At 46.3% G+C, this 20,830-nt stretch overlaps 1 protein-coding gene and 1 long non-coding RNA gene across 10 annotated transcripts in view; both read left to right on the top strand.

Moving 5' to 3' along the window:
• Positions 1-20,830, top strand: part of ADAMTS17 (ADAM metallopeptidase with thrombospondin type 1 motif 17) — a 387,154-nt gene that overhangs the window by 164,460 nt on the left and 201,864 nt on the right. For 6 of the 9 annotated variants that reach the window (XM_021098456.2, XM_021098449.2, XM_005659785.4 and 3 more), the window contains exon 8: positions 16,992-17,097. The exons of the other annotated variants lie outside the window; for them this stretch is intronic. In XM_021098456.2, the coding sequence (XP_020954115.1) occupies positions 16,992-17,097 (106 nt within the window). The remainder of the gene's footprint in view (positions 1-16,991; positions 17,098-20,830) is intronic. 9 annotated transcript variants of the gene reach the window in all.
• Positions 5,818-11,563, top strand: LOC146406423 (uncharacterized). The gene is made up of 2 exons (XR_014815304.1): positions 5,818-5,971; positions 7,238-11,563. It is a non-coding gene; the product is annotated as an uncharacterized LOC146406423 (long non-coding RNA).

Raw genomic sequence — 20,830 nt, 5'->3', positions numbered from 1 at the left:
GAAGGGGATCTGTTGTGGGGTTCACTGGCCATCTTGCCAGTGGAACATGACCTCTTTGACATCTGTGTCTTTGAGCAGGAGAAACAGATGCACTGGAAGTTCCTTTAAGGGAGATCCATTTGCCCTCCATTTGCCCAGGAGCCTCTTGGACCATCCTTTACATCCGGGGAAGGGACCTCTCTGACCTTGAGCATGCTCGCCAGATCAGCCAAGGACTTCTTCCCTGGCTCATCTGGAGGGACAGCGATGGCCAGGGCTGGACTCCTGGAAGTCTACCTTCTCTGATGGTTGTGTCAAGACTCCCTGTGGAATTGTCTAAGTGGGAGGAGCTCAGATAATAAAGCAGAAGGGTCGGTCATAATCTGAAATCAAGGCCAGAAGTGAGGTTCCCCCTGCTGCAACATTGGGGCAGTCACAGGGCTGGAGTTACAAAAGGAATGCCAGATATTTGGGCCTGAATCCATTTGGTAGATGTTCCAGACGAGATCCAGACATGAAATCTGAAAAGGAGTCCAGGAAAATCGTCACCTCATCTCACGAGCAGCTGATCTGCTGCATCCACATCTTGCTTTGCTTTGGGACATTTGCCCCACCACCTTCTGGTTTGGTTCTGTGTTCACTAGGCCATCTGATTTATTGTTGCCTCTGCATTCCAAGTGCGGTCATGGGGCCTGTCTTTGGCTATAGCCGAGCCCAGCATAGTACAGGGGTCAGGAAATAGCAGTTCGCATTCTTGGGTTATTATGTTTTTGAATGGAAGAGCTTCTGTTGAGAGGCTTAGAATTACTATTTCATGATACCAAACTGAGGTGCAAAAGATCTGTGGGACGCAATGGGGCAGTTCTCACTCCCTGAGAGACAGTTAGGTTTGCAGCGGTAAGGAACTTGTCATGGAACCATGTCACCGCAAAACCTGCACTTCTCCCTGATGTCTTTGTTCCCATGGTGAAAGTCTAGGCCCATCTCAGAGGAAGTCTGAAGCATATTTGGAATTCAGGTGAATGGTTAAGGGGGGTGCCACTAAGAAATGATTTCCGGGAGTTCCTGTCGTGGCTCAGCAGGTTAAGGACCCAGTGTTTGTCTCAATGAGAATGTGAGTTCCATACCTGGTCTCGCTCAGTAGGTTGAAGATCCAGCATTGCCGTAAGCTGCGGTATAGGTTGCAGATGTGGCTCAGATCCAGTAGTGCCATGCTGTGGTGTAGCCCGTAGCTGCAGCTCCGATTCTACCACTAGCCTGGTAACTTCTGTATGCCACAGGTGCAGCTGGAAAAAGAAAAAAAAGAAAAGATTTTAGGATCCTATGTAGGTGACGGTCTGTATAGCTGAATCTAGAACATTCTGTGGGTTTCTGTACTGGGAAGAGTGGATGGTAGCCAGGCCAGGAGTTTGGTTAACAGATGCCTAAAAGGTATATGTGCAGCTCCATGTTCTCTCAGAAGATGGTGGTGAGGATATATCTGTTTTCAGAGAGATTCTCCCTGCCCTGTCTCCAAGTTTTGTTTGGTTGTTTTTGGTAAGACCTAGATTGAGAACAATTTATAGGAAAGCAAAGCTCTGCCCTGCCCTGTACTGGTGGGCACTGGTGTGACATGTCCCCAGCGTGTGCAATGGACAGGGATAAGCGGGGGTAAGTGTTCCTTTGATCTTAGACTTGAAGCTGACAGTGTGGCTGTTGACATACATTTTCTGAATGAGAATGGCAGTTTGTCAATATTCCGCAAGTGGAGAACAAAATCAACAAATGGCCTTTAGAAGGTTTTCATTCTTCTCAACCCCAAACAAATCCATTTTTTAGACAAACTCATTTGCAGAAAACAAAGGCAGTTTATAACAAACGTAAGTGTGTACTCTGCTGAGTGAAGTCCGCTTCCACGTTGAAGTCCCAGACCCCAGTAAAAAACCCTAAGAAATAATAAAAGTCCTGCAGTTAAATCAGCCCCAGGGGAAGAGACGGGTGCCTTGGTGAAATGGAAGAGTGGTATCTTTTTAAAGTTTGTATGTATATTGTAACTTTCAGGATTATATATTTGCAAATCATATATATATATATGTATGTATGTATGAATATGCATAAAGGCATATCCCATATCCTTCAGCTATTTTTTTTCTTTTGTTTTTAGATTCTTTACAACCACAGTGTCCAATTGAAGTTGAATTCAGGGTATTTTCTCACTGAAGTCCCTGCACCTAATTGACAAAGTCCACCTTTCATCCCTGTGTTTCCTTGCTCTTTTAAAAGTACCATTGTCTGTGAATAATGGCAGTTAGAACTTTACTTGTTTCCTCCGTGGGTCAGTCAGTTGAGATCTGGCAGAGAAAAGCACATTCTACAAAACGTTGGTGGTTATCACCTTCTGAGGAATGCTTGGGTAATCCCTGAGGGCTGAAGGATAATTTTCCCAGGATCTTTCGGTCTGACTTTGGCTGTCCAAAGAGGATTTTTTCCTAGGGAATGTCCTTGATTATATTCTGGGATTCCTGTGTTTCATGTGTTTAACTTTTTTTTTTTTTCAAGGTTATGGACCCCTTTGGGAATTTGATGAAAGCTATAAACCTTCTTGCAAGAAATACACACATGCATACCCAATTTTGCACAGTTTCAAGGGTTAAAGACATCTGTGTTAGAGTCTTTTTGGTTTATGTTTTAAGAGAAAACTCCCTGGGCTTTGAACAGTAGTTGGCAGACTTCTCCTTCAGCCCCTGGAATGCATTATGCACAGTCCTGGCTGTGTGTCTGTCTCCTCTGCTTGCCTTCCGTTCTCTGAGGCAGAGCCCTCCTTACCTCAGCAGTGGTTAAGAGGGGGAACCTGTGGCCAGATGGCCTGGTTCAAAGGGTCATCCTAACTGGTTGCAGCATAAGCCTGGGGAAGTGACTTACCCTCTTCATGCCTGTTTTTTTCACCCATACATGAGGATGCTGATAGCATCTCTTCACACGGTGGTTATATGTGTACACACATGCCCGTGTGTGGACATGTGTATGCACATGTTTGTGCATGTGTATGCATGTCAAGGGTTGCAGGCATTCCTGTCCACAGGGCCAGTCAGCAGGGGCATGCCAGTGCACAAATACAGCATGGCACTTACCAGGGTATAATCACTCCTCAATGACTTCATGGACCTCTGATTTTCTAGACAAGCCAGTTTACTCACTGAATCTACCTTCCTTCCGGTTCATGCTCTAATCACAGCATCTGAGAGTCTTTAAGCCTGATAACCTTTAGTCTTTGCCAACGTGCCGAGTGTGAATTGCTGTCTTCTAGGGATTTTAAACTGCACTCCCCTGACTATTAATAAGGAGGAGTATCTTTTACATCTTTGCTTGGTCCTGTGATAATAACTTCGTGGTGTCTGTCTTTTGCCCTCAACTCCGTTTATGTCTTTTGTCATGTAGATGTTTTCTCTGGGGATTTGCTAGGTAACTCAGTCTTTTCCCTTCTGATTTCTGCTTTTTAGATGTTGTTTTAAAAGACTTGTACCCTCCTGGGATCATAATGACATTCACTTACATTTTCTTCCAACCCATTCCAAGTTTGGTTTTTCTCACTTGTACATTTCCTCCACTTAGAGTTTATTTTTGTGCATATGGCTTGAGGTGAGGAATTTAATTCACTTGTTTCTGTGTGGATCACTTCTTGTCCTAGCACCATTAATGGACTAGTCTATCATTTTCTGGTTATTTGATATTTTAAGAAGAGTCGGGAAATCTGAATTTTATGGGACTTCTCCCAATTTTTAATTGTTGGTAAACAGTTAATTTTTTTACACACTTTGTGGTCCAAAAAGAACATTTCTACAGTCCAGGTCCTTCTGTGGCCACCAGTTTGCAGTTTCTAGTGTTAGTTTAGGGTGAGGCCTCTGGTCCAAAAGACCAGCGATCATATCTGAGCTCCATCACTCACTATTTGACCTTGGGCGACTTGTTGACTCTTAGGTCCTTAGTTTCTCATCAGTACTGTGGGGTTAATAATAGACTTTACCTCACCAGGTGATTGTAAGTATAACATGAGATCATGCAGGGAAGACTTTAGCATGGAGCCTGAGACACACATGGTAAGTGTTTGTTAAATGTTAGTGTCGTAAGCATCCTCACCCTTGTGATTTATTCCTTGCTGTTCCAGTCGACTTCTTGGGCAGCAGAGAGTGGTGTTTTATGAAGATTGAGTTGGTAGGGCTTGTGGGCGCTCATTCATTCATGGACCTTATGGAGGTCATGTTCAGCCTGCAGTGGCCCATGTCAGTTATGGGATAGTGCAAGGTGCAGGCCCAGAGATAATAGCATCACTCCAGATGAAGATTTGGTCAGATACCTGGACCGTAGTGAAGATAGGGCTCCTGGTGCAGGAATGGTGTTGTGATGGGTTCTTGCACCCAGAGGGGTGGGATTAGGGGAGAAACGTTGAAGAGGGGACACTTGGATCTGGACTTTAAAGGACTCATCAGAGTGGGGAGAGACAGGAGAGGTGACTCCTGAGGAGCTGCCATAAGAGTCCAAGCTGCAGGTGGTGACAAAGTTCTGGGCTTGGGACTAAAGAGAAAGGAGTAAGTTCCAGAGTCTGTGGGCAGCAGGAAAGGGTGGTACTTGCTGATTACTGGGATGGGGTGGGAGGGAGGGAGAAAGGGAAATGGACCAGATCCACACACTTTTGAAATTTGAGGTGAGAACTTGAGAGGACTCGGTTGGGGGTGTTGAGTCCTGTGTGGGGTGGCTTGAGTCTGGGGCAAGCGTAGATGGCTGACTGGCCGGCTGCAGTGGAATGTCACAGCAGAGCTCCAAGGAGACTGTCACCATCATGGAGGCAAAATGGAAATGTGAGAAACCGCTTAAAAGATGAAGAACGGGAGTTCCTGCTGTCGCGCAGTGGGGTGGGGGGTGTCTCTGGAGTGCTGGGACACAGATCCGATCCCCAGCACGGCAGTGGGTTAAGGATCCAGTGTTACTGCAGCTGTGGCAGAGGTCAAAACCACAGCTCAGATATGATCCCTGGCCCAGGGAACTCCATAGGCCATGGGGCAGCCAAAAAACAAACAAACAAACAAACAAAAAAAACACCTGTGTTTGTTCTGCCTTTGACATTTCACAGACAGGCACTAATATTCATGCTATTCCTGTAGTCCAGGATCATCTAGAAATCCAAAGTGGCTGCTCAGGTATGAATGTATATGTCCCTCCAAGTCTGTACATTGAAATCCTGCTTCTCGAGGTGAGCGTGGTAGGACATGGGGCCCTTAGGCGTTGATACGGTCATAAGGATGGAGCCCTCATGGTTGAGATGGTGCCCTTATAATAGGGCCCTCACAGAGTCCCCATGCCCCCTGCCATATGAGGCCACAACAGGAAGACAATGACCCAGAGGGGAACCGTCACCTCTCCCCACCCCCAACCATGCTGGTACCCTCAAACTTCCTGCCTTCAGAACACTTCTGTGGTATTTTGTTTCAGCAGCTTGAAGAGACTGTGTCCATAAGTGTAGAGCAATTTCAACCTAAAAGGTGCCCCCATTCTGCCGCTGCCAGGGCACAATTCAGGAGGCTGGGCATCTTGCTGGTCTGCTGCCTGCTTCCTCTCAAAGTGCTTGGGGCCCACCTGGCTTCCTGGTGCTGTTGTCATCAACATTCCTTTCTAAGAGGCTAGCTTTGGTTTTGTCTTCAAGGCAAATAGCGTGCTGTCATTTTTGCATCCTGTCCACAGAGGCAGACCCCACCCAGGCCTCTCTAGGCCACCAGGAGGGAGCTTGTCATGGTAGGTTGACTTTAGCTTGGGGGTGCTGAGTAAACATCCAGATGACAGCCAGCTTCCTATGTGAGAGTGCCGCCTTCTTTTTTTTTTTTTTTTTTTTTTTTGGTCTTTTTGTCTTTTCTAGGGCCCCACCTGTGGCATATAGAGGCTCTCAGGCTAGAGGTCTAATCAGAGCTGTAGCTGCTGGCCGACACCAGGGCCACAGCAATGCAGTATCCAAGCCGTGTCTGTGACCCAAACCATAGCTCACGGCAATGCCAGATCCTTAACCCACTGAGCGAGGCGAGGGATTGAACCCGCAACCTCATGGTTCCTAGTCAGATTTGTTAACCATTGAGCCATGACAGGAACTCCTGAGAATGACTTCTTTAGTTGAGGGGCTGTGGTGTCTTGCCAGCGGGGGATTTACAGACGTGTGCTCAGAAGCGTGTGCCCAGAGCTGCCCTGGGGCCTAACCTGACCTCCCCCTACTCCAGGTGAGAGCCAGCCCACTCCCACTGGAGAGGGACCTAGAACAAAGCACAGACTGGAAGTGCCCTGGGTGCTGCTGTTGACCCTCTTCCCCAGGTCTCACTCAATTCCACATTTTGTGCCAAAGAGGAAGATTTTGCTGGGCTATGCATTTAGCAAGAAACACGGTTTCTTAATTTTTCTGAGAAAGCTTTTCTTTTTCTCTCCTAAATGGGCAAATATTTCTCTGGATGGCCTTGTATTGTATTCTTCCTGTAGAAATACAGCTATTATGAGAGGGAATGAAGCAGTTCATCAAGGCCATTTGAGGCAAGTTTCAAGAACATAGCATTGCAAGGGTGCATGGAAGAGAGTAAAGGAGAATTAGAGAAGCAGCTTGTATGGTCTAAGAAATACGGTAAGGCAGGTTAAGTCTGGGGATACAGATAAAAGCAGACTTTTTAAAATACCCCTTTAACTGATTAATGAATAGCACTGTGATTTTCATTGACCAAAGACCCTTGAATCCTCTTAAGATAAGCTCTCTTTCCCAGTGTTTTTGAGGTCTCATTAACAAATAAAATTGTAAGATGTTTAAAGTATACTGCTCCATAAGTTGTGAGAAGGCTCCCCTCAGAGAGTTTATTAACCTATTCATCACCTCATATATTTACTTGGGGTGGGGGGAGCGGCAGGTGAGACGGGTTAAATTGCTCTCTCTTAACAAATTCCAGTCACACAGTACAGTGTTATCCACTGTAGTCGCCACTGTAGTTCTAATCAGCTCCTCGGACAAGACAAACCCCTATCATCTCAATGAGTCGGTAATCTCTACCATTTTCGGATTGTTAAATCAGGTCCATGCTTTCCTAATTGCACTTGTATGCGCATCTCCTTGATTTTTTAAGTTTTGAGGGAAGCGTAATTTACATTAAAACAAGCATAGCTTGGAGTTCCCATTGCGGCACAGTGGAAACAAACCCAACTAGTATCCCTGAGGACAAGGGCTCCATCCCTGGCCTCACTCAGGGGGTTACGGATCCAGCATTGCTGTGAGCTGTGGTTTAGGTTACAGACACAGCTCAGATCCACGTTGCTATGGCTGTGGTATAGGTCGGAAGCTGTAGCTCCGATCTGACCCCTAGCCTGGGAACTTAGATATGCTGCATGTGTGACCGTAAAAAGTAAAATAAAACAAAAGAAAAAACACAAGCATATCTAATTGTACTGCTCAGCAAATATTTGCAGACTGAGCACTCTGTGTAACTAGAACCTAAGTCCAGAGATCAGACAGTACCAGCCCCTTCCACATCTACTCCCTCCGGGGTAACCAGGACCAGAGCGTTTTAATCACAAGGTGGATTATTGTAAGGTGGATATGTGTGCCTGCCACCAGACACAAGCACTGGAGTCCATCAGCCCTCACCTGGGCCCCACCTCAGGCTCCCCTCTCCCCCCATTCACCTCCTCCCATAGGTAACTCTTTCTAATAGCATCCTTGGATGTTTTCGGCTCTGTGCACTTGTGCTTTTCAAAGGAACCAAGCTGAAAAGAGCAGCAACCTCTGTGCTTCCAGCTTGCGAAGTTCAGCCCTGTGCACCTAGAATGCTGGGTGCTGCAATTCTGCTTTTCTTGGGAGACACGGAGCAGAGCCAGCAGCAGTGCCCCTTCTCACGTGTCTGACAGCATCTGGGGGCCTCCTGGGCTCCGGTGAGGCTCACAGGTTCCCTCCAGACCCGGAAGGTTGGTCCTCCACCCCTCGAGTTGTTTCTGGCAAGGGCCCCTCACCTCTCCCTGGCATTCTTTGGAATTCTGTAGACATAGGCTCTTCCCTCAGAGGCTGTGTATGTGAGCATTTCTTGGGGACTTGGGAGTTTCAAAGGGTCCTCCTTGCAAATAGAGGTGCTGGTGCTGTGAGTGACATCTGTCTACATTTGTCACATCCCTCCGAGATGTCTCCGTGGGGATCCCAGCTCCAACCCTCAGGCATCCTGTTGCCAAATGGCCAAGAATGTCACTTTGACCCACATTGGTTTTGTTCACCTTAGGATCTCATACCTGACTTGATGCTATAACATAAAGGCAGTGTGCAGAAACCACTGCATGAAATATTGGCAATGTTAGAGGGTTTCAGGAGTCTCCACACAGACCTCTGTCCTTTGATGTCCTGGGGTAAATCCACTGGGGGCCGTTTTGGTGGGTGTCTGGGGCTGTTGCAGAAGCCCCTGCGCCACTGTGGGGCCCTCTGAGGAGAGGAACCTTGGTCATCTGAGCACAGTCTGCTCCCCAGGAACTCCCTTCCCCAGACACAAGTACCATCTTGCCCCGAGGGTAGGAAGTCTGCATGAAGTCTCCGTGCACTTGGCTCAAGCTGGCTGTGGTCTGTTGAATGTCAAAAGTTATTTCTTTCTCTTCCCTTCCCTCTCCCAGCTTGTTTTGGTCTCCACAGAGTATAGCAAATCATTGGGATATATGTCTTTGCTTCCAATTTATAAATCCTTGGGCAGGGGGAGAGGGGATTGGCTGCTGTTTACACTTTTGCACTTCATTCACTCAACTTATCTTGTAGGAGCCACAGCTCCAGCCCAGGGCCCCTCGAGTTCTCCGTGGGCACTTGCTGTGTGCTCACCAGGAAGAGCATCTCATCCTAAAGCTCGAGATCCAGGAGGTGGCTTAGGAGCCCAGAGTGAAGGCATGTTTGTTCTATATGGGAGTGCGCCTGGCACGCATGGTGTTTCCTGACTCTGACCCTAAGAACTCCCACTGCAAAGTAGAAGCTCCTGTGACATTGGAATTGGCTAATCGAGATAGCCTGTGACCCCAAGTCTGCTGGGTGGCTCCCAGGTAGCAGGAAACCATAATGCATGTGGCACGGCTGGGCAGTTTCTTTGTATTAGCACATTCAGTGGTTGACTTGGTAACACCTTACCTCCCCACCTCACTTCCAGACCCATCCAGCCTTTCTCCCTTTTTGAGGGGCCAAGGGGAGCTCTCTGCACTGATGAACACATTGGTATGAGATCTTTTTTCTCTCACTCATGGTTTTGGTATTATATCTAAGAAGGCTTTGCCTCCCTCGATGTTGAAAAATATTTTTTTCTTCTTTCTTCTTGGAGTTTTATAGTTTTAGTTCTTGAGCTTAGGTCTGCAATCCATTTGGAGTTTCTTTTTGCTAAAGACGGGGATCTGACCCATTCTTTTGCATGTGGGTATCCCTTTGTCTCAGCACCATTTGTTGGAAAGACTCCTTTTCCTCAATGAATGGTCTTGGAGCCCTTGTCAAAGTGAATTGATGATAAACATGAAGGCTTACTTCCGGACTCTTAGTTCTGTTCAATTGATCCAACTGTATGCAGGTACCACACTGCTTTGATTACTCTCATTTTGTCTTAAGTTTTAAAAGAGCATGTGAGTCCTTCAGCAATCAGACCTTAAGGTTCTTACCTTCACACTTAGGTCCATTTGCTGATTCATCCAACCTTGAGGAAGTTGCTGAGTTTTCACTTCATCAGTGTCCTTCTGGGTTAGATAGGTATTGGGCAGCAAGAGCTTTTGATGTCAGTGGCAGCTTTTGCAGTGCCCCATGTTTTAGGAGCCATTGTCCCCTGCCATCTGTCCATGGTGTAGGGATAAAGACCTTGGCTAATTCATCCTCCTTCCTCTGTGACTGACCCCAAGGCAAGCAGGGAGGTAGGGATTCCTACTTGTGGTGGAATTGCTAAGACAAGGCTGGATTCAAGGGGGCTTATCCAGCTATGCTCCTAGGAGTTGGAGGCACTGAGCTGGGGAAAAAAAGCCACAGACAGGGCTGGTTTGGAAGCGGTGCTCCTCAGTCCCAAGCAGGGTGACCATGCCACCCTGGCCACCTCTCCTGCCCTTACCACCTCTTCAGATCCTTATCATTAACGTTCTTTCCCAGTTTGTTAGAAGCTGTACTTGGCCTTCAGCATTTTGAGGCTCTGTCAATACTGTGCAAAACCCTTTAGGGGGTCCATGACTTATCTCAGAGAACCCAGAAGCAAAATTACAGAGGAGCAGGGCCTGGGTCAATTAAATAATTTAGGTAGTACAGAGTTAGGAAATAGAAGCAGGATATGTAGGAAATATAAGCGTAAATAAAAACCGAGGTTGCTCATTGCAACTAAGTCTTCATGTGCCTGATAGTAGAACATGCTTTTTTAGAACACAGCCAATTTTCCTCATTTGCAGATTCTGCATTTGTGAATTCACCTGACTCATTAAAATTTCTTTGTAAACCAAAAATCAGTACTTGCAGCACTTTTGTGGTCATTTATAAGCACGTGCAGAGTGGTGAAATACTTGAGTCACCCAACAGGCACATCCCCAGAAGAGGTCAAACAAGGCAGTGTCCTGCCTTCTTGTTTCAGCTCTCATGCTGTGAACAAATGTCCTTTGCAAGGTCTGTCTGGCACCATATTTTTCGCATCTTTATGCGTTTTGTGATGATTTTGCTGTTTTGAATGGCCTCTAAGGATAGTGCTGAAGTGCTGCTTAATGTTTCGAAGCTCAGGAAGGCTGCCAAGTGCCTTGTGGGGAAAATACTAGATGAGCTTCAATAGGCCTAAATTATAGGACTCTTGGCCCTGAGTTCAATGTTAATGAATCAATGATATATATTGAATCATGCTGCTTTAAACAGAAACACACATAAGGCAGAGTTGTGTATCAACTTTGACAAAGTGTGTTGTGTATCAACAGCTGACAAAATATGACCAGAGGCTCACAGGAACCAAACCCTGTATTTTCCCTAGGAGCAGAGGTTCTATATTCACAAATTCAGGGTTCAGAGCGGCTCCTTAGACTCTAACTACAGTGAATAAATATTGACTGGTGTTACTTTTCATTTGTTATGTCCTAGGCTCTAAGACTTTTGCTCCTAAATGCCACTCCCAAACTCAAATCGTATTTCCAACCACTTAGTGAGTTGCCAAGGCCTTGTCCATGAGCCTGAACATGATACTCAATCTCAGCCATTGTGATCACCAGGAGAATGGGCGCAGGTTGCCTTCTTGTAATCAGTGGTATGGTGTGCCGGTAATAACCATGGTGGTGTCAGCTTGCTGAGCAGCTAGTGCGAGAAAGTTGACCATCTCAGAGGCAGAGCAGAAGATCTGAGTAATGGCCAACAGGGCCAACAGCTGTAAACTGTTTACACAGACAACTTGCTGGATAAACCAGAGTTTATACAGTTGGGTGTTGTTTACTCCCTAAATCTCGAAAGGATCATACGGTCAACTCTGAGTTTGAATTATGGACTTACCCCACACAGTTTTCTACTGAAAAAGAAAATAATTAAACCTCCTCACCCAATTTGCTCCCCCAAATTGTGCGCCATCCAAGAAAAAGAAAAGAATGGAGGAATTTCTCTGGTGGCCTAGCAGCTAAGGATTCAGCATTGTCGCTGCTGTGGCTTGGGTTCAATCCCTGGCTTGGGAACTTATGCATGCTGTGGCCAAACAAATAAAACAATGGAGAAGAGAGAGTATCCATACTGAGTTGACTTGGCTGGGAATATGGCTTGGGGGCCCTAATGGATGTCATCTTCTTTGGGGGATGAGTTCAGTATACTCTAGGCATCAGAAGAACTCTTTACAGCCCTTCAGTACTTCAACCCGTGAAAGTGTATTTTGCAGAATTCCTGTTGTGGCTCACCAGGTTATGAACCTGGCATAGCATCCTTGAGGATGTGGGTTTGACCCCTAGCCTCGCTTTGTTGGTTAAGGATCTGGCATTGCTGAAAGCTGTGGTATAGGTCACAGATGCACCCCAAATCTGGCGTTGCTGTGGCATCAGCTGGCACCTGCAGTTCCAATTCGACCCATAGCCTGGGAATGTTCATACACCATGGGTGTGGCCATAAAAAGAAAAAAAGAGAAGAGATGTATTTTGCTTCCCTAATCTGTGCCAGGGGCACAGTACAGATGGACAGTGTTGACTGAACTTTCTTCACATCTGCTGCCTTGAGGGCTGTGCACTCAGAACCAAAATCCCAAAGGTTTTTTTTTGTTGTTGTTATTTCTTTTTTATCAGTCTCCCACCTGTGCCTCTGCTGTCACCTTGAATAATTGAAATATAACTGATACCTTTAACTTTCATAGCAAACACATATTCACTGAACTAGGTTTAAGCCAAAAAAAGAAAAAAATATATTAAGATCTGTAATGACTTCACCATGTCCTCAAGGTAGCTACTGTTAATCTGACTGCATATGGCCCTTGAGTCTTTTTTATCTTTAGGGTTAAAGACATTTGGATTGAAACACATGAAACCCTTTCTGTGTCCCACCCACAGCTCAGCATAAGCGCACGTTAAAGTTTTATGAAAATCTTCTAAATCCTCCAAGCATATTGTTGTTCTTGGTTACCAAAGCCTGGGAGAGGGAGGCCCAGGCTTTTGCCTGGAGGAGCGTGGGTGCCGGAGAAAGAGAGCCCCCCATTTGTACCCGAGTCTGGCCCTGATCAGCCACATAACCATAGGCTGGGCCTTCCTTTCCCTGTCTGTAAAGCGGGGCCAGTAATACTTTCCAAGTAAGGGAAGACCCAGCACGCAGAGCAGCACTTACCCGTGAAGAGGATCCTAATGAATGCCAGTTGCCTCTCTGCTTCCTTTTGTTTCAAGGATCTTCGCAAACATGTGGAGTTAATGTGGGTTTTTTTGTTTGTTTGTTTTTGTTTTTGTTTTTTTAATTTCAAAACTAAGTTCTACTCTGATTTCTTTGGTGGAGAATTTTATGTCATGGAAGCCTGAAACCATTGCAAGCACCACTCCAACGCCTGAGAAATCCTTGCTCTCTCTGTGGGGAATTCCAGTTACATAAGGAGGTCTCTCCGGTTCCACAGCTTCAGCACAGACTTTAGCAAAACTTGTGTTTACAGACTTCATTTCTTTGATTAAAAAAAAAAAAAATCACTGCAGAGGAAGCTAGTTTTTCCTCATTTCTTGATAAGTGCCCAGGTGGGATTGGGCAGGGTTTCCAGGTCAGTGCCTTTGCAGCCAGAGGTGATGGGGTATCTCTGTGTCTCCTCTCTAGACGGCTGTTTCTTTCCAGAAAACATTGAATAGTGCTGGCTTTATTTTTTACTGCAGCTCCTGGCTTAATTACCATTTATTCCCTGCAGCTCTTACTTTTACAACAACCTGGGATTCTCTCCAGACTTTGTTTTGCGAGTTCTAAGCATTTCCACACCGTCGCTCATAAACACTAGCTTGCTCCATTATCGGGGCCGTTTTCGTTTACATGTTTTGCATCACTCTTTATGACCTGGCTAGTCACTACTGGAATAAATCGTTAAAACCACTAGATCTTCATCCACCTTTGTGTGAGAGCATTTCTTCTAAAGAAACCGATGCTTTGTGTTGTATTCTCTGCACATGGGTGGAAAAAGAATTTTCCAGATGTAAACCAAGGTGTAGAAAAGACAAGTTTATTGAGGCAAGTGACACTGTTAACACAGTGGACCGACTTCCTGATAATCAGGGGGAGCCAACTCTGGGTGCATGGTCCTGCCTGCTTTTATAGCCCAGAGACAAAGGAGTATGAGGAGTGATCTTGCCATATACCTGTTGACCTGTTGATTGGTTGAGGAAGAATGAGGTTTTTGGATACACTTGCTGATTGGTTGTGGTTGGGGGCATATGTTGCCCCTGTAGGGTCAGGGTAAGGAGTGGGCTACACACCTTTCCTAGTAGGGGACAGGAAGGAGTAGGCCAATTTGCTGGGGTGGGGAGGTCCTTAGGAACATTTTAACAATTACAGTGAGACAGGTGGGATGATAAGGGTCTGGCAATTTTTATCTCTGCTTTTTGAGTTTTATTTCCTTGAAGAAGCCTTGAAGTCCCACACTTTGTTTTTTAGTTAAAAACAACAACGACAACAACAACAACAACGTAGAAACAAAAATCATTTTCGGGAGTTCCTGTCGTGGCGCAGTGGTTAACGAATCCGACTCGGAACCATCAGGTTTCAGGTTTGATCCCTGGCCTTGCTCAGTGGGTTAAGGATCTGGCGTTGCCGTGAGCTATGGTGTAGGTTGCAGACGCAGCTCGGATCCCGAGTTGCTGTGGTTCTGGTGTAGGCTGGTGGCTACAGCTCCGATTAGACCCCTAGCCTGGGAACCTCCATATGCTGCGGCAGCGGCCCAAGAAATAGCAAAAAAGACAAAAAAAAGAAAAAATCATTTTCACCTTGGAAAAATAAAAATACATTATTGGAAGGCCCTCTACTTAGCTGTTCTTGCATGTGTTCCACCCAATTAGAGTGGAAACTCCTGGGCACCCATTCCAGGTGCTGAGTGCACCGAGGCCAGGGGCCCTGTTTCTGTGGCATTTAAATTCTGCTGCTTTGTCAGGCGCTCTTGGGACAGTTAGCTTAGCACGGCCAGCCTCAGATGTCTCCCTTTCCTCTTGGCAGACAACTCCCCTTTGATTGTGTCTGACTGATTCATTGACCCAGGAGGCGGGGCCCAGCTGGGTGTGCTTTTGAGCCTGTGCGTGTGTGCGCAGCATGCGGATGCCATCAGCATTCCACCTACTCACCGCTGGACTTGTTGCAGCAACCGCCAAAACATTTTTAAACAAAACCAGAATAATGACCTTGAAGGCACTGAAAAGCCAGATGGTGTCCTTTCTGGTGGTCATTTTCTTCCTTCCCATGGTCTGCCTTTCTGGATTATGATGCCATGTGCAAAAAACACATCTTGAGGCCAAATAGCATTTCATTCTTTTCCCTTTTTTCCCCTTCTTTTTAAAAAAGAAAAAAAAAATCTTCAACCTTGGCCAAGCATGTTTCACGTTTCCAAATAAAAGTAGACACATGCTGTGGTGCCGGCCGGTGTTCTGCCTATGAACTGAGTCCCAGAACCCTGCAGAGTTGGGTGTGCGAGCCATCTACACTGGCAGGTTGGGGGGAGGGCCCTGTGTATGGCTGAGGGTGGCCCCAGTTTGATTGTCATGTCCACAAACAGGATGTTTGTTGGTTTAGCTCTCCAGGAGTAAGGAGATTCCTTCATTTTTTTTTTTTTTTTTTTTTTTTTTTTTTTTTTTTTTTGGTCTTTTTACGGCTGCACCTGCAGCATATGGAGGTTCCCAGGCTAGAGGTCAAATCAGAGCTGTAGCTGCTGGCTTACACCACAGCCGCAGTAGCACATGATCCAACCCTCACCTGCGACCTATACCACAGCTCACGGCAATGCTGGATCCTTAACCCACTGAGCGAGGCCAAGGATAAAACCTGTGTGCTCATGTATACTAGTCAGCTTTGTTTCCACTGAGCCACGATGGGAACTCCGGTGGTTCGTTTTTAATCAGTGAATTCCTTACAATCATTTTCCTCTGCCAACTCCTTCCCTCCCAGCTCCTGTGCCTGCCGGGCCACTGCCAACTCCTGAGACACCTTGTGCACATTAGTGAAAGGGCAAGGTGTGTGGCCTGGTGGTGGATGGTGTCTGCAGGTGAAGAGCAGGTAGCCAGATACTTGCCCAGAGTTGGCAGTACACACCTGACTGTGGGGCGGAGGGAGCCACAGCCAGCCCCACACCCCTTGTGAACTCACAGCAGGGGGGCAGTGAGCCCCCTCAAGCTGGTGACCTGCCAGGCCCCTGTTCATTTCCCAGGGTATATTGAGCAGTCAGATGCTATCACTACTCAAGTTCTATCTCCAGCCCTAGAGTGTGCGGTCCGTGGCCTCCCACCTTGGTTGAGAAGTGCCCTGGGGCAACTCAGATTGGATGGTGAGAGATGTCCTCCTGGATACCAGGCTAAGAGGGAGCATGGACAGCTGCCTTGGGCAGTGTCAGCCTGGAGCCCAGGCCTGTGCCCATCTGGCTCCGGCCCCACACTTCTCATTCGCTTCTCTGCCAAAATAACCTTTCTCCCCTGGAAAAAGCCCTTCATCTAGCAGAGGCTGGCAGCCCCTTGTCCTCGGCACTCAGCCCCCTTGCTCACACCTTCCTCCTGAGTCTGGCTCGGGTTTCCTGTCTTAGGGAAGGTTGGGGCCTGGTCCTGTGTGTGCAGAGCTGAGCAGGTGGGCCCTGGGGCCCATCCCCCAGCCCCTCCTACCTCACCCCCTCCCCGTGGCCTCCAGGCCATGCTCTCGCTTCTCTTCTTGTGGTCCCCCTGGGCCTGGGTTCCTTCTCTTTAGGGCTCCTGAAACATCCTTCTGACCCTACCTCACAACCTTCGTTGGCTGGTTCTCTGTGACCCCAGTGCCGGTCTAGGCTCATGCCTGGAGCACATTGACCCTAGAGGGGTCAGTGGGGCAGGGACGGGGGTGAAGGAGAGAGGTGGGAAGGTTGAGGGAGCCCCTCTTCCAGCTTTTCACACAGGTACTTTGCCTTGTTGACCTCACCTGGTCCTGGTCCCAGACACTAAAGGTGGGCAGTTCTGGCTCAGCATGCCAACACCAGATGCCAAGCCAGGTCACCTTGGGAACGTAACCTTTCCTCTCTGACCCCCCGGTTCCCTGTTGCCTCCATCTTGGATGACGAGGACTCTTCGATGCTGTGTGTAAACAGCTCAGCATGTCATCTGACACGTATTAAAACCTGCTAGATAGATGATGGCGGTTGTTATTACTACCGTAATCATTACGAGGCAAATACAGAAGCACCATACACCAGCCAGTCCTCCACGTGAGAGCTGGAACACCAGGTCCAGTTCGTGGTTGTCCATCCCCATTCGCCCCTCTCTTGATCGTGTGTGATGTTGACCGCGTGGATTTGCCCTGCAAGGTCAGGGCCGCCCACATTCTGAAGAGGATGTGTTTTGTGTCTCTGCTGCAGGAATTGCTTACTTAGGAGGTGTGTGCAGTGCTAAGAGGAAATGTGTGCTTGCCGAGGACAATGGCCTCAATTTGGCCTTTACCATCGCTCATGAGCTGGGCCACAAGTAAGTATCAGACTCTGCATTGTTCTGCCTCTGAATGCTTTTTCTGAATACCTTTTTTTTTTTTTTTTTCTCACTCAGATTGTGTTAAGTTCTAAAACAGTGCTGGTGAATGCCTATGCCTCCTCAAAGTAAGGACCTAGGCCAGCACGCCTGGGTCCCAACCCTTTAAGAAAGCCAAGAAATTACTGTACAGGCTCTGAGAACCAAAATGCTCATTGGATGTTTGTGTCTGTTTTTAAAGCACACCCGAAATGGGAAAAGGTTTTTTCCTCCAAGTGTCATCTTGAGTTGCATCCTCTTTCCCAGATCAGCATAATCTTTGATTCGCTCTACATACATTATTCAAATAATGGGATTTCTCTTTGTGCTATTGAATTTCTGTTTTCTTTTCAACCAGTTTCCAGGTCCACCTTTCTGAAGGTAGAATGTCAGTGTCTTAGTTTCAAATAATTATCAGCTACTGTCTTTGCACGTAGAAATTCTTCCCTTGAGGAAGAGAGAAACACAGAACCATAGAGCCGAAAGATTATGTGGGGAGCATCTAAGGCAGCCTCTTGGGTTTGTAGATGAGGAAGCAGAAGGTCAGAGGGATTGACTGGCTGGCCCAAGGTTGAGATCACCTTCAGAAAGTCTCAGGTGGCAGGAAGCCAGCTGACTCTCACACTGAAGCCCAAGGCTTCACTTTTCTCCTGGAGCAGATGTCTGTTTTATGTTTCTCTGAAGGCAAAATTGTGATATGACTGCTTAAGGACTTTAAATAAGTAAATTGAGGAGGCCAGAGCATGCACAACAATGTGAAAATTTATATTGGACTGGAGAGAACAAAATTAAATGGAAATCTAGTTCTTGGGGGAAAATATATATTGTAAAGGTTTTCTAGTGCCCTAGATAGTCAAATGCCTAGAGCCCTGAATGTGAACCCAAGCTTCTGTAAGAGTAGGAGCAAAGTATAAGGAATATAAAAGCAGCCCTTTTCCCCTAATATTAGCCATATCTGTGGCTAGTTTTTTGTTTGTTTGTTTGGTTGGTTGGTTTTTTGTTTTGGCTTGTTTTGTTTCTCTGGTGCCATTTGAATATTTTTCACTCCTGTGGGTAGGTTTGCTAGTTGACTTTTCTATACCCATTGGCTTATTGGCTTATTGATGTGAGTACAGTGAATGTTAATAAACTTATGTGTATTTCCTGAGATTAAGGAGGAAATAACATGTTATTAGCCAAGAGAAGCAAGGTGAGCAGTTATTTCTAAGTATACATTTATTTCATCCCGACAATATTTTTAGCAATTTTATCAGAATATAGTTGACCTACAGAGTTGTGTTAATTTCAGGAGTATAGCAAAGTAAATCGGTTATACATATATCCATGCCTTTTCAGATTCTTTTCCCATCTGTTATTACACAGTATTGAGTAAATTTCCCTATGCTATACGTAGGTCCTTGTTACCCCATCTTGACAGTATTTTTGAAATACTGATAACATTTTGCCCATACTATTTTGCCTACACTACTAAAAGTTAATTTTTCAAATGAATTTTAATGAAATCTATATTCGTATCTCAGATTTAAGGAAAAACACCAAAAAATCCATGCCCAAGAGTGGTTGCTGAAAGAAAAGTGTGCAAAAGCATGGCTTTGGCAAACATCTTCTTGCTCATCAGCCATTGTAGTACCTCCGAAGCAGCTACCTAACAGCTGGGAGAATGCAGAGTTGTCAAAACATTTCCCAATGCGCAGGTCCTGCGGACCTTTGAAGAGATGTATTTCTGTGAACTGCCACATTCCATGGCAGCGGTCACCCCTGCATGTGAGCACACATGTGCCTTCTGTTTGCCTTGGATGATGAGAACAAGGGCTCCATTCCCCCTCCACCCACCCATCCCCCACACCCCGACGACCTGTGTGATTGTGCTCGGTCAGACACTGGCGTCTTAACCCAGGAGGTCTGCATAGATAAATGATTAGATTCAGTCATACTTCAGTAGCCTTTAGCTACAGTCTGTTTAGAACTTCTTGGAGGACTCTTTATAGCTCGCTATTGAACTCTAATTACCAGCAAAACAAGCACCTTATTTTTAATCGAAACCAGTAAACCCTGCTAGCCTTTGGTCCTGCCCCTAGATGGGCGATTGTGGTTTTCCCAGAGAAGTCTGTTGCCTCTGATTCGAGAGCTTTGGGGAGCACATTCTGGATGATGAAGGCCCAGTCTCCCCATCAATAAGCCTCACTGCTCCCCCAGCTCAGAGTAGCTGGTGAGGCTGTGTGGAGGCTTGGGGGGTAGGGGGGGTGGGGCAGCCTGTAGTCCCAGGAAAGCCACTGGCCAGGCTGCTTCAGGGATTCAACCCTGGAAGCTGGTCCATGTTTTAGGATAGAGAAGAGTGATTTAGCTCCATGTTCCTTACATATGTGAACTGAGATGGAACTGATGCTGTTCTCAGTGGACCCGAGCCCCTGGTCCATACTCTAACAGAATTTCTTGGTGAAAGTTTTAGAGGATAATAAAGAGCACCTCTATTCCCCTCAGAACAGTCCCAGACTATTGAATACTGAGAAATGAAACATCTCTTCTGAAGGATGCTGTGTGCCTTTGCACGTGGGGTGTGGGTGTGCCCTGGGCCCCAGGTACCTCCTGTGAAGAACAAGGTGAGTACCTATCCTCAGATCCCAGTGTCTGGAGAAAAAGTCATTTCCCACAGGAGCTACACCTTCTGTTTATCAGCCAATGAGAACGGCATAAGTTAACATGATTTCCTTTTTGCTTTGGCTTTTGGAAAACAGAAAGCAAAGTGAAGGGCTGATTTTTAATATTTAACTCATTGGAATCCTGGAATTGTAATTTTTGCCCTCTTTCCAACATCTCTTTGTATGCATAGTTTTCTTTCAAATATCGTAGTTCAAAAATAATTTGGGGAGTTCCCACTGTGGCTCGGTGGGTTAAGAACCCTGCTAGTATCCATGAGGATGTGGGTTTGATCCCTGGCCTCAGCAGATTAAGGATCCAGTGTTGTCATAGGCTGCGGCATAAATCACAGATGTGGCTCAGATCTGGCATTGCTGTGGCTGTGGCATAGACTGGAAGCTGTAGCTCCAATTTGACCTGTAGCCAGGGAACTTCCATTTAGCGCAGATACAGCCCTAAAAAGAGAAAAAAAATTAATTTGGTGTTGTGAACTGGCTGTAGTCCAATTTGGAATAAGATATGTTCTAAATTATGAATTAAATGAAAAATTCTTGTTCTGGTAAGGTCAATAATGCTGCTTTGGACCTAAGTTAACAACAAAGTAATGATGTTTAGGTCAAATCAGATTTCATTTATTAAGCACCTACTCTGTACGAGGTACTGTGTTAGAAGGTGTGCATTTATTATATTTGAATCAGTACTATGAGATAGGTATTACTAGCCTTTACTTTATAGATTAGGAAACTTGTATTACTTTTTAAAAGAAGATTTTTAGGAGTTCCCGTCGTGGCTCAGTGGTTAACAAATCTGACTAGGAACCATGAGGTTGCAGGTTCGATCCCTGGCCTTGCTCAGTGGGTTAAAGATCTGGCGTTATCATGAGCTGTGGTGCAGGTTGCAGATGAAGCTCAGATTCTGCGTTGCTGTGGCTATGGGGTAGGCTGGCAGCTGTAGCTCCAATTTGACCCCTCGTCTGGGAATTTCCATAGGCCGAGGGTATAGCCCTAAAAAGACAAAAAAAAAAAAAAGGAGTTCCCACTGTGGTACAGTGGGTTAA

The sequence above is a fragment of the Sus scrofa genome, chromosome 1 (genome assembly GCF_054392235.1).
Source record: "Sus scrofa isolate SSC_HxYL_T2T_F1_AM1 chromosome 1, Sscrofa_HxYL_maternal_Yorkshire_Landrace_v2.0, whole genome shotgun sequence".
Lineage (NCBI taxonomy): Eukaryota > Metazoa > Chordata > Mammalia > Artiodactyla > Suidae > Sus > Sus scrofa.
Note: the sequence above shows the minus strand (reverse complement) of the source record. Positions and strands in the feature narration are given on the sequence as shown.